Below are 12,428 nucleotides of genomic sequence, written 5' to 3'. Positions count from 1 at the left end.
TTGTTTTGCTCATTGGTTTATATATATAATTGAATGCACACATGCTCACATGCTAGAGTACACTAGCATAAGCTTTAGTTAAAAAAAAAACAGTTGGTAGAACTTTTTCCTGGTTTCGGAATACATGTTCGGTGTTGTCTTTTGTTTTTTTGTTTTTTCTGCTGATGTGGCATTTACACATATGTTGTGTTTTCTATCTCACTGTACTGCATGTTGTCCTTAACATACTCAACCTGCAGGGCAGAAACCTTGACTATTTGAAGGTGACGATGTGCTGTGTGTTCAGACAATTTACCCTTTTTAAAAAAAGTGGATGAACAGGTTGAAGTGTAAGGCGTGACAACAGAAGATATTTGGTACGGACCTGTATAATTCTACAATACTATTGTAAATAATAGGATAAAACATTTGAGAGACTTAGAAAAAAAGAAACTTTTAAAATATTACTTGTAACATTAAGATTTATCCAAACACTGTATTTTGTAAAATAAGGAAAGGGAGGACAAAATAAATGTCTGTAAGGTCATTATTTATAGTAGTAATGTAACATAGACTAATAGTAAAACATATATTTTACAGAGCATATTATGGGTATAAAGCATGGAACATGTTTATTTTTATAAAACCAAACAACAGATAGTGTTCTCCTCTCATCAGCACTCGATCATTTCAACATTACAACTCTGTGTTTGTCATTGTTCAGTTGCTTTGCTGGACTGTATGGACTCGTCTGTGTTTCATCCACACCTGAGCCGACCATGGCTTGATCCACTGTTACTTTCTGTGCTCCTCCTTCATTCCTGTCTTTATTTACTATCAATGATCTTGTCGTCACTGTGGTCTTCTGTCTGTGTACAAAGTTATCTCATGTTTTACGAGCAATAAAGTATATTATATAAACTGTTTTGCATAATTTGGAATTCAAATTACATGTGGCAAAAAAAAAAACATTGCGTCAGTAGGTTATGTTTGAGCCATTCATTATCAGTGGTTATATCAAATATTAAAATTGTATCCAGTCCACAAATTGCAGAGTCAGATACTGAAATATAGGTTTACTACTGAATTAGACCTATGACTAATAAACACATTTTTGATAAACACTTTTAATGTTAATTTTATCATTTAAATTAGTGCAAATATCATTCATTAACATACATGTTATCTTGAATATAAATACTTGGTTATTAAAATATTGGACCTATGTATATTATGTTTTAGTTTGCTGGGTTTATTTACTTTTAATAAGAATAATTCTATGACTCCAGGACAGCCTAAAGTGAAAACAAATATATTTTTAAACTAAGAATTCTAAAGTGAAAACAAATATATTTTTAAAAATGTCATCAACCAAATAATTACAGTATGAGTCAATTGTCCGATCAATCTACCATTGTTAAATGTAGCATGAAGCAAATACACTCTATATTTAATGTTGTATGTGTGTAGAGAGGCTGGATGAATGGAAGGCTAAGGCAATGGATGGATGGGGAAATGGGTCACAGCAAAACTATTTAGTCATTTCAAAGGAAAGGAAATGGAGAAAAGCAATATCTCCATAACTGCCATTACAAACTATGAGAAAGGATCCCTCTTCTTGTAATTTAATACATTTTATATATATATATATATATATATATATTTTTCTGTTGTGTTCCTTAGAGAATTGTGTTCGGATGTTGTAAGGTTCATTTCAATCATTTGTACGTTATCTTCGTCAGTAATTTGTTTGAAAACCAGATATAGCCATCTTTTTTGACAACAAGCCGCGTGAACGTGCGGCGTACATGCGGAATGACGCAGGACGTAAGCGAAAGCGTGCGCGCCGCTCGGGGATGGAGAGCTGCACGCGTGCTGCGTGTGTCATAATGGTGGATAGGTAGAGAACGCACTGTAGCTCCGTCTGCGAAGCTCATCAACGGTTGCCCTTTTCTCCGCTCTTGTCGTGGACTCTTTGGCCTCGGACGTGACAGCTGTTCGCCCTCGCTGCGACGCCCTGGACCGCCACAGAATGCCGAACATTAAAATATTTAGCGGGAGCTCACATCCGGACCTGTCTCAGAAAATAGCAGATCGCCTGGGTCTGGAACTGGGGAAGGTTGTGACCAAGAAATTCAGTAACCAGGAGACGTGGTGAGTGCTCACCTGGTGACACCTTGTTAAACACAACAGAGGTCGTGTCTGCGTGTGAATGCTGTAGCAACGCGACATGTTTTTATTCAGAAACGTGGTGTCATGGTGAAAATGACGCGCGTTGTTTCTGGGAACTTGTAGTCCACACTGGACTCGCGCTCACTTTGAGCTCATTCAGTGTGCTCATTCTGAGAAATTTAACACCGGAAATGTATTTAAAAAAATAATGTAAAATGTACATTATGTCGTATATTTAACGTAAAATTAGTGATAACATCGCGTCCAAATGCGTCATTGTATCCATATGTGTAAATGTTGCTTCCAGACTAAAATATTAGTCAGTTGAACATAAATTGTATCCGTTTTACAAATTTATAAATGCATCCGAGATATAAACACAGAACCATTATATAATTAAATCTTTTTGCAAGTGTTATGGAATAAAAGATATATATAGATAAAAAATTTATATAAAAAAATGGCCTGTATCCATAGATGCCACCAGGTTGGACCAATTTCACCAGACAAGGTTAAAAAAAATTGTTTAATTTTAACTTCCATATACTTGAACAGAAATGTTAAGATGAGGAATATTCAACCATAACATATAGATGTATCACTAAATCGTGAAGTTTTATGCATGGTACCAGTAGTACATTTTTGAGTTTACGTATACTATAATGAAGAAAAAGAAAGAAAATTGAAATGCTAAAGAAAAATGGCATATTTTCCACCAGGGATATAATACGGCACAGTTTAAACTGAATTAAAGTTAAGTGTGTAAATAAATGTCTCACAACAAGGAAAGTGTATAAATGTATGCCTCCGGGCCCTGTGTTTGTTCCGGCTCATCCATCTTCTGCCTGCCACTGTGTGTTAGCACCATGGCACTTAAAAGTGTTTGTTTTGTCACTTCTGTCCCCTCGCAGTGTGGAGATAGGAGAAAGTGTCCGAGGAGAAGATGTCTACATAGTGCAGAGTGGCTGTGGAGAAATTAACGACAATCTAATGGAGCTGTTAATAATGATCAACGCCTGCAAGATCGCCTCGGCCTCCAGAGTCACTGCTGTCATCCCCTGCTTCCCGTACGCACGGCAGGACAAGAAGGACAAGGTGGGGGTGAGGGACATCTGTCTAATTACTTCTGTCATGCCATCCGCCCTCCAGCATCATGACAAGAAGCCCAGGACCATGTTGGTCAACAAAACCTAACATGGCGTATTTGTTTTGCTGTTGTTTATCTTTTTTATTGTGATTGCTTTTTGCTTTATTATGCTTTGCTCTTATAACCTACAGCTTTTGGCTGGTTGTCGTTTCTGTTTCCTATTATTTGTTATATTTCCATTCAATTACATCCACAGCTGTCTGTCATTTTGCATGTATTTACAAGCTTTTTATTTGAGAATTACATTTTTACCAATTGTACGTTAATTATAAGACATTTAATGGTCTTCAGAGTCTGTACAGTACATTTTGTTGCTCTTGAATTGGTTTCTGCAAAACTGATGTGCCAAACTGAGTTAGCTTAAGTGTCATTTTTAGTCACTAAAGACATCAGACTGTTCAAGCCTAACATCAATGGACTAACATTGTTGCCTAGTATCCTAGGGGTCATGCAACTTTTGCCGTATCATATGATATATTTTTAACTCTATGGGAATACACTTTACTTTGCTTGAACGGTTATTTGTATTTTCAAAGAAAGGCGACAGCTTTCTAAAGCTGCTAACCTCGATTCATCAGTAAAGCCTTGAGATCTTTTTGTTTGTTTGTTTGGAGCGTCAACTTTAATGTGTTTTCTGTTAAAGGAGAGGCCAAGAATTGAGCACAATTTAACATTCAGGTCTGCAGTTCAACATAAGACAGTCTCTGATGAGTCATTAAAGTTCAGTTCAGTGTTATTTTTAGCCAGTTGACCCTGCTGGCCACTTCACTTATTCCATGTGACTGAAGGGATCTCTTTCCATCGCAGAGCCGTGCCCCCATCTCGGCCAAGTTGGTGGCCAACATGTTGTCGGTGTCGGGTGCTGACCACATCATCACCATGGATTTACATGCATCCCAGATACAGGTGAAAATGACAAAAGCTGAACCTATTCCAGTTTCATGTGAAAGTGTCCATAAAGTTTCAAGCACGTCTCCACAAATGGACATGTCAGCATTCGACTCCTTCCTATTTATCTGTCCGTGTCTGTTTTTTTGTTTGTTTTTTTTCTTCTAGGGATTTTTTGATATTCCTGTAGATAACCTGTATGCAGAGCCAGCCGTGCTGAAGTGGATCAAAGAGAACATCCCTGAGTGGAAGAACTGTACCATTGTCTCACCTGACGCAGGAGGAGCCAAGAGGTAACATCGCTGGGGGCTTTTGCTACAAGTCGTATGTGTGTGTGTGCACAGCGGCTTATCTCCAGTACTGTTTACTTTTGACTCAAGTTGTGTTGACATTGATTATCTCTGACATGGGCTCTGAATTTGATTTGTGCTACTGGAGTGTTGTTACTTGTACGTTCACACAAGCAATCACTCATTGGACACCTTGTTTTCACAGGGTCACCTCAATAGCTGACCGGCTGAATGTCGACTTTGCTCTTATTCACAAGGAGAGGAAAAAGGCCAACGAGGTAGACCGCATGGTTCTGGTCGGAGATGTGAAAGATCGCGTCGCCATTCTGGTGGACGACATGGCCGACACGTGTGGTACCGTCTGCCATGCCGCTGACAAGTGAGCTCTTTTCTGGTGCTAGTACACTGTTTATATGTGTATTTATATATGTGTGTGTATATTTATGTGTACATGTGTATGTGTTTACGTATATACAGTATGTATGTATGAATATTTATTGATGTATTATGTATGTGTACTGTATATATTTATATATAAAATATGTGTATATATGTCTGTATATATATATGTCTCTATATGCTAAGTCATACACAGGCGAAGTAGGCGGGCAAAGTAGCCACATCTTATCAATATATAAGTTGCATCTTTATTTCATGAAATATGGTAATGTAGGAATTGTTAGACATTTCGACTATAGATTCACAAGTCAACTGTCATGATATACCAACCACAGATTGCTGCACAATTTTATTTATGTGCATGGAAATCTGTATGTGGATATATGTAGTGATGAACTATATTTATTTTTTTTCCTCCTTTAGACTCATTTCTGCAGGTGCCACTAAGGTGTATGCCATCCTGACACATGGCATCTTCTCTGGCCCAGCTATCTCACGCATCAACAACGCCTGCTTTGAAGCAGTGGTGGTCACCAATACCATCCCTCAGGAGGAGAAGATGAAACACTGTCCTAAAATACAGGTGAGGCTGCAGACGTGTAAGTTGTGGCTTTGATAATATTACACAAAACACTTGCACAGATGAAGATCTTTTTTGTCTGAGTAGTCCGTGTGAGAAGGTTGACACGGACAAACCAAGCAACATTTTAACAAGTCATTCAGGAAGCCTGATCACAGAGACCACTCGCTGACTAAATAGAACAATTTGAGTTCTCAAATAAGTTCAAGGTTGTCATACACACAGTAGAGAAAAGTGTTTCCGTGGATAATAAAATTCATACTAGGCTGTCAAATAATTAGTCAATGAAATTGATAAACAAAACCAAATAAAGGCAATTCAAAGGCAGGTTGTGAATAAGTCATAAAAATATATATAGACAATAAAAGCAGCATCTTGAAAAAAACTGAAAATACTATTGTAATATAAACAGGGCAGTTGTACAAATAGAATGGAGATACAAATGATGAGCAAACACACAAGAAAGAGGATTGTCTTTTAAAGACACCTTTAGTGAACTTTTACAGATGCTGGTTAAAGTCAGTGCTCAAATAGAAAGCCTTTATTTTTAGCCATTTTTATTTTTGATTCGATGTTTGATTAGCTCCTGCAATTGGTGAGATTCGTTTACTTACATATAGAAAATAGAGTACAAACACCTTTGTGATGTGTACACGGCCCAATTGTCTTTGCTCTGTCCCCAGGTGATTGACATCTCCATGATCCTCGCAGAGGCCATCCGTAGAACTCACAACGGCGAGTCCGTCTCGTACCTGTTCAGCCACGTGCCCTTGTAACAAATGGAGTTTGCCATCAACCCGTGTGCTGTTACACCAAATAAAAAGGGAGTCCCCCCCCACCCCACCCTCTCCCCCTTCAAACACACAAACCCAACCCAACCTTTAGATGAGTTGTCTATTTAACTAATCATGAAGAAAAGAGTCAACTTAGATGTCTGTTACTAACGCTGATCTCACTGACTCCAGTTCCTTGAGCAGTGTTGCCGTCGTGTCTGGGGCATTACTGAAATACCAGGCGACAATATTTATTGTACATGGTTAAATAAGAGTTATTTTGTTTGTTTTCTCATAACCTATAGAGTTCCTTCTTGGTCAGTTCAGCTCTGCATAATCCTTTTCAGTTAAATAGCTTTTAATCATATCACAGTGGTCAAGAGAATGATCTGGCAAATGAGGCTGTTACAGTGCTTCTATTTTTGTGTTACTATGATCAAGTAAAGATTTTCTTTCTTTTTTTTTTTAACGTTAAGTGTTTCCTCATGTTGAAAGATTGTACTGTAATGAATGTATATGGATCTAGTTTACATTGCCCCTAAAGCTCAGCTCAACCAAGAGCGCTCCCAACAGTCTGAAATGGAAATCACATTTTCAACCTCCCAGTCTGTTACCATGTCTGTTGACTGTACAAGATGTGTTGGGATGTTTCGTCTTGCTGTTGAGGTGCCTTTATTGAGTGGGAATTCTCCAGTGTCCAGAGTTTATCCTTTAAGGTACTTTCTATTGGGAACGTGTCATGTTTTTAGCTTAAAGTCTGTGCAGGCTGGAGCTTCCTTCAGAGGTCATCAGCTGCATTTCTTCTTGGTTTTTTGTTGTTGTTTGTTTGTTTGTTTGTTTTTGCTTTGGTTTTTTTTGTCGGGATTTGTGGTTAATGTGCATATTCAAACCCTTTGTCTTTCTTTTTGCGGTAGGATAAATGCGCCAGTTATTCAGGCTGTTCTTAATAAAAGATATGCATAAAATCTTAAACTGAATTAGAATTTTTACATTTTATTTTTACATGTTAATCCATGTGTGTATTATTATTATTATTTATATTGCGCTTATTTCGGACTTTGACGCACATTATATTATTTTTCCAACCGGAAATACATTTAGTTTATTTAATGACGCAGCCTGTTTCGTCCTGATAAAGAAAATTCATATTATATTTTCAATTTGGGGTAATCGTCTTAATTGTATGAACGAATGGTTTTTGGTACCTTGTAGCAACAGAAATAATAAAAAAAGCAGTCGAAAAACCACCTTCGAGAGAGATGATTGATTTGTAAACCAACCAATCAGGGTGAGCATGTGACGTCCTTCTTGACCAATCGTTATTATGTTAAAGGCGGGCTAACAGCATACACGGGACCGGCGGATTTACTGTTCCATAGACTGTTCCAGCCCAGCTATAGATTGGAAACAAACACAAATGAAATAAATAAAAACGTTTGTACCGCAGCAGAAAGAACTTCACCGAGATGAACTGGGTGTAAACAGAAACAAAGAACTTCCGGTCCGCTCTCGGAATCCATCGTTTATTCTTAGGATAATTAAAAAACCGCTCTACGACGCAGATTCCGCGTATTTGTTACCTGTCGTCCTCAAACCGGGTGAGTACCATTTATTTTATTATGATTATTTTTTTTATTTTCGTGCATTTTTTTTATTTTCAATGCAGTTGTATTGAATCGATGCATGTCCTGCATAATTAATGCCACACACATTTCCACATAGATCCAGTATGACAGGAACTCCAGACCATAAACAAGACGAAGAGTCTTTCAGAGATGGAGTGGTTCGATTCCAGAGCTACTTGCATGGAGGGACGTCCAGCCTGCTGTCCACCATTCCCACCCTCATCGTCTTCCCTGTGTACAAGACTGTTTTCCGTCAACAAATCCACAACAACCCTCTCCATCAGGTCGTGGCACAGCTCTACAAAGAAGGACCCGTGAAGCTGTACAGGGGCGTGGCCCCACCATTACTGATGAGGACCCTGAATGGCACCTTGCTGTTCGGGTTGCAGGACACAATCCTGCGCCACCTTTCCACATCATCCCAGCAGGTGTTCCCCACCGCTGCCCTACCAGCTCTGGCTGGGTTTGGTGCAGGTATTGTGGAGGCGGTGGTCTTCACCCCCTTTGAGCGGGTCCAAAATGTGTTGCAGAACAGCCAGAATGACCGCCACCTGCCCACTCTGAAGAGTGTCCTGCAGACACTGAAGACCCAGAGGCCAGCCTCGGGTTACTACAGAGCCTTTCTGCCCATCACGGCCCGCAACGCTCTGGGCAGCTCTCTCTACTTTGGCCTGAAGGGTCCTGTGTGTGCTCTGGTGGCAGTGGAGGGTCTCTCTCCAACGGCCTCGTCCTTTGCGTCAGGGACGCTGACCTCCATGTTGATCAGCCTGACTCTGTATCCACTGTCTGTGCTTGTTGCAAACATGCAGGCACAGGTCGGGGGAGAAGCGAAGGGTGTGATGGATTGTTGGAGGACGTTGTGGAGGTCTCGGCAGAGGAGCGTGGCTCTGCTGTACAGAGGAGGTTCCCTCGTTATTTTGAGATCTTGCATCACGTGGGGAATTGCAACCGCTATCTATGACAGACAGGAGAAACGCTCAAGCTGAGGAAATGAAGATACATTTCTTGAATGCTTACAAACTGTCAGGTTAGAAAAGTATCTTTTTATTTTTCAATTATAATCATAACTGCAAAAAAAACAAAAAAACCCTAAGGTATAATTTTAGTAGTACCCCGTGTCCAGGTGCTTTAAAATGTCAGCAGGAGACTGGCCTAAATAACATAATAATAATGGCACAGTCCTATTCATTTTTGATTAAACAAAATGATCAAAGATTATAAATACCAAGTGTCACTATAGGAAATATGAAACATTCTAATGTGCTGTCTCTAAAATTAAGGTTAATTATGTTCACAGTTTTAATTCATTTTCTTCAGAATCAAGAAGTCAACTGTAACTTTGTGTCTACAACTGACCAATCTGCTTGGTTTTGTGCGTTACTTTAACTCATTATATTGTGGTTATTTGTCGTGTCCCTCCCAAAGTCGTCCACTGAGTCTGTCTCTGTCTCCCCTGTGTTATTTTCATCCTTAACGTCTCAGGAAGTCCTAAATATGTAATCACCCAGTTAAATATGAAGCATGTATTGCAAGTGAATGTTTACAGTTGATTTAGATTGTTGTCATACAATACCAAACTACTCAGGGCATTTTATTTACTGCACAAATCTGTGAACAAGCTGTGTGGTTTTTATACCTAAACATTATATTCCACCTAGACAGGGAGAACTACAAACTGGACCTTGAGGGAATTTTTATCTAGTTTTAAAAATGAATCTGTAATTTGGTTGAGCGTTTATAACTTTATTTAACAATACATACGCCAAAAATAAGTTTACCAAATTTCAGATTTATTTTTGCATTAGGCTACTAGAAAACCATTCCTAAAAGGTTTGTCATTCTCCCCCCATACTTTAAACTGCCTTCCTGTTCTCTAACACATTCCAAACCATCTGCATTAATAAACATATGTTACATGCGCCCAGATGTGATTTTTATTGTTTGGTACTTTCATCCCCTGATGATATTTGATAACGAATCCACTAGATGGTACTGTCGAACGCACGAATGCCAAACACAATGGGCGTTATGAGCAAGGATGGACAATGATGCCCATGGAGCAACCTATCACATATCAAATATATCCAATTGAAAGACTTCCTCTGGGCTCTGGGAGCCAATGAGGTTCTCTGTGTTAATGTGCAACAGGGCGTGTTGTCTGTATTTAAGTTCTTGGCTCTGGACGGATTACACAGACGAGACACCTCTCACCTGCAGGACATTCTCACTCACAGCACATCCCAGCACCAGGTAAATGCATCCTACGTATGTCTGCATTTAACCCTGCATTCGAAGGACATACAAACAAAAAGTCAAAGCAACTGCGCACAGATTACAAATTTAGGAAATGTTTAAATATATACTTTAAATGCAAAGAGTGTTTAACCGCTGTCTCATTTTTAAGTTTATTTAAAATTGTTTCTGTTTTAATTTCCTACTATCTGTTCATATTTGGCACGAGTAAAGAGTCCATATGGAATTTAAATGTACCATATTCCTCTGAATTTATGTGTGTGTTTTTTAATCCGGTCTTTTTATTTGCAGTGTGTGTAACATGACACGGCGCCAGAGTTGTTTGTTCATTGTTGCAGAGGTTGATGATGAAGTACAAGTTGTTTCTTGCGGCCCTTTTTTTTTTGTTCTGTTTTGTTTTCACTGAGGTGTGGCTTGCCTTGAGCACCTGTACACACACGTACTGCACTGCAGACTCTGTGTCTGATGGAAAGATGATGTGCGATAGTGTGTGTTCCTCTCCTGGTCTGCCCTGAATTCCTTCAACACTTTATTTCTCCCTCTCTTCCTGTTAGAAATCATCCACAATGGATAACAGTAAAATCAATGCAGAAGTCAAGAATTTCAACAAGCAAGGTCTAACAAAGACTAAGACAAATGAGCAACTCTATAAACCAACAAAAGAGGGTAGGTATTTGGTGACAGTTTTTTTTTATTATCAGGAAATAAAGTAGACTTATACTCACAGGGTGCACGCTCACTCTTTTTGTTTGTTTTGTTTTGGGTTTTTTGCTGCAGGACTTTGTGCCTTTTCATAATGTAGTTCAAACACATCTCAAAGTCACCTGACACCAGTGTTTCCCTCGCCCCACATGTTTTTCTTGTGAAGAGCACATTAGTTTGCAAAGTACCTTTCGGGTTTTTTTCTCTATCTCTAGTCAATAGACCAAGACCACACAAAGGCAAGAACATTTTTGATCTTCGATTCTATACTTCAGAAACTTTATTAACAGTGTAGATAACTAGAAAACACTCAGTTTCTGCAATATTTAGCGTTAATGTTTCATGTTTTAATCATTTGTTTTCCAGTTCTGAGAACGTTTCAGGTCCTCGGTCTCTGAGTTCGTCAGACTTATTTTTGTCTCTATCTTAAATCACACAGACATTGAGCGGGAGAAGAAAGAACAGCAAGAACAACAACAGAAAGAACAAGAAAAAAAGTAATGTGAACGGGCCTGCCGTGGCGCCGCTCCTGTAGACCTACTGCTCTTACCTGCTTCGACATGTATTAAGAATCCTGACCATCACATCTACTTCTGCCTCTGTTTGTTATTCTGCCACCTTTGATCGATAATGGGGTTTGGGTTTAGGTACAATTATCCTGTTAGTTTAATAAGAACTGAAAAACCAAAAGAAAAGTATAAGATGTGCATTAGTTACAAATCAATCCTGATCGGTTTTTATAAGAGAACTATTGGGATGGTCCTCGATATGCCAGTGAATGGTCACATTTAAAGGAATAACAAATAAATTGATATTTTTCTTTAAATAAAATTGTCTGCTTGTTTGTCTGTTTGTTGATAAGGTCGGTTGGATGTCTGATAAAAACACACATATATACATATATACATACATATGCACATATATGTATACATATATATATATTTATATACATAGAGGGATGGATAAAATAAAAAGTTAACAACCAGCTGAACAGAAAATGAACAGAGTTTTGACACCAATGGTGAATTTGAATTGAAAAAACTGCCCCTAAAGTGAGTGGCTTGACGATGTTGAATCAATACCAATACCGAAGCTGGTATTGGTAGGGACTAAATACTGATTACTATAGTGTTGGTCGCATAGAAATGTGCTTTTTGTTGTTAATTCTGTGGCACAAACATTTAAATAAAACTGCACTCCTGAAGCAGGGTGTGCAGCATGAAAAATAAAAATAATAATAAACTGACTGAACTCAATGTCGAAGTTGGCCACTGACATTCTAGTACGGGCATGTATATAATCTCAAGCCAGGAGCTGCATGAATTGGACTCTGTTTTCAAACAGCTGAATGAATCATAGTTATCTACCAAACTGTTCCTGCATCAAAATGGAGAGCGTGTTTAAGCCTGTTGAGTGGAGGGAGTGGATCAGATTGAAGTGTTGCACATTCCACACCTTCTACCTGACATGTCTTTGTAATTATGTTGGAAATGGGAATTTTATGTTGTTTTTTTTTAATTATTATATTAGTAACAGCACGTACACACCAATCCTGGGACAGGAAGGTGGTGTGGGTGGAGGGGGCAGAGGTGTGTGGGTTGAACCTTGTGGTTGGTTAGG

The 12,428-nt window shown here is 38.7% G+C and overlaps 2 protein-coding genes and 1 long non-coding RNA gene across 5 annotated transcripts; 2 read left to right on the top strand and 1 right to left on the bottom strand.

The window, feature by feature from the left end:
- Positions 1-342: 342 nt before the first annotated feature.
- Positions 343-1,454, bottom strand: LOC107989635 (uncharacterized). The gene is made up of 2 exons (XR_001761204.1): positions 1,392-1,454; positions 343-848 (listed from the first exon to the last, which is right to left on the bottom strand). It is a non-coding gene; the product is annotated as an uncharacterized LOC107989635 (long non-coding RNA).
- A 271-nt stretch (positions 1,455-1,725) lies between these two features.
- prps1b (phosphoribosyl pyrophosphate synthetase 1B) lies at positions 1,726-7,200 on the top strand. Of its 2 annotated transcripts, none has more exons than XM_008327338.3 (7): positions 1,726-2,133; positions 3,063-3,252; positions 4,106-4,204; positions 4,355-4,479; positions 4,682-4,855; positions 5,299-5,458; positions 6,139-7,200. In XM_008327338.3, the coding sequence occupies exons 1-7, from the start codon at positions 2,012-2,014 to the stop codon at positions 6,229-6,231; spliced, it is 963 nt and encodes a 320-aa protein (XP_008325560.1). In that variant the 5' UTR covers positions 1,726-2,011; the 3' UTR covers positions 6,232-7,200. The 2 variants fall into 2 exon arrangements, with proteins under 2 accessions (XP_008325560.1, XP_008325562.1); XM_008327340.3 differs by having other exon boundaries at positions 1,728-2,133; positions 3,063-3,246.
- A 409-nt stretch (positions 7,201-7,609) lies between these two features.
- LOC103391168 (solute carrier family 25 member 53) lies at positions 7,610-11,639 on the top strand. 2 transcript variants are annotated; one of them, XM_008327337.3, is made up of 4 exons: positions 7,610-7,826; positions 7,951-10,103; positions 10,661-10,772; positions 11,248-11,639. In XM_008327337.3, the coding sequence occupies exon 2, from the start codon at positions 7,958-7,960 to the stop codon at positions 8,837-8,839; it is 882 nt and encodes a 293-aa protein (XP_008325559.1). In that variant the 5' UTR covers positions 7,610-7,826; positions 7,951-7,957; the 3' UTR covers positions 8,840-10,103; positions 10,661-10,772; positions 11,248-11,639. The 2 variants fall into 2 exon arrangements, with proteins under 2 accessions (XP_008325559.1, XP_024918650.1); XM_025062882.1 differs by having other exon boundaries at positions 7,610-10,103.
- The last annotated feature ends 789 nt before the right edge of the window (positions 11,640-12,428 follow it).

Source organism: Cynoglossus semilaevis, chromosome 15 (genome assembly GCF_000523025.1).
Source record: "Cynoglossus semilaevis isolate Cse_v1.0 chromosome 15, Cse_v1.0, whole genome shotgun sequence".
Taxonomy (NCBI): domain Eukaryota; kingdom Metazoa; phylum Chordata; class Actinopteri; order Pleuronectiformes; family Cynoglossidae; genus Cynoglossus; species Cynoglossus semilaevis.
The sequence above is the reverse complement of the archived record's forward strand: the minus strand, read 5'-3'. Positions and strand labels throughout refer to the sequence as shown.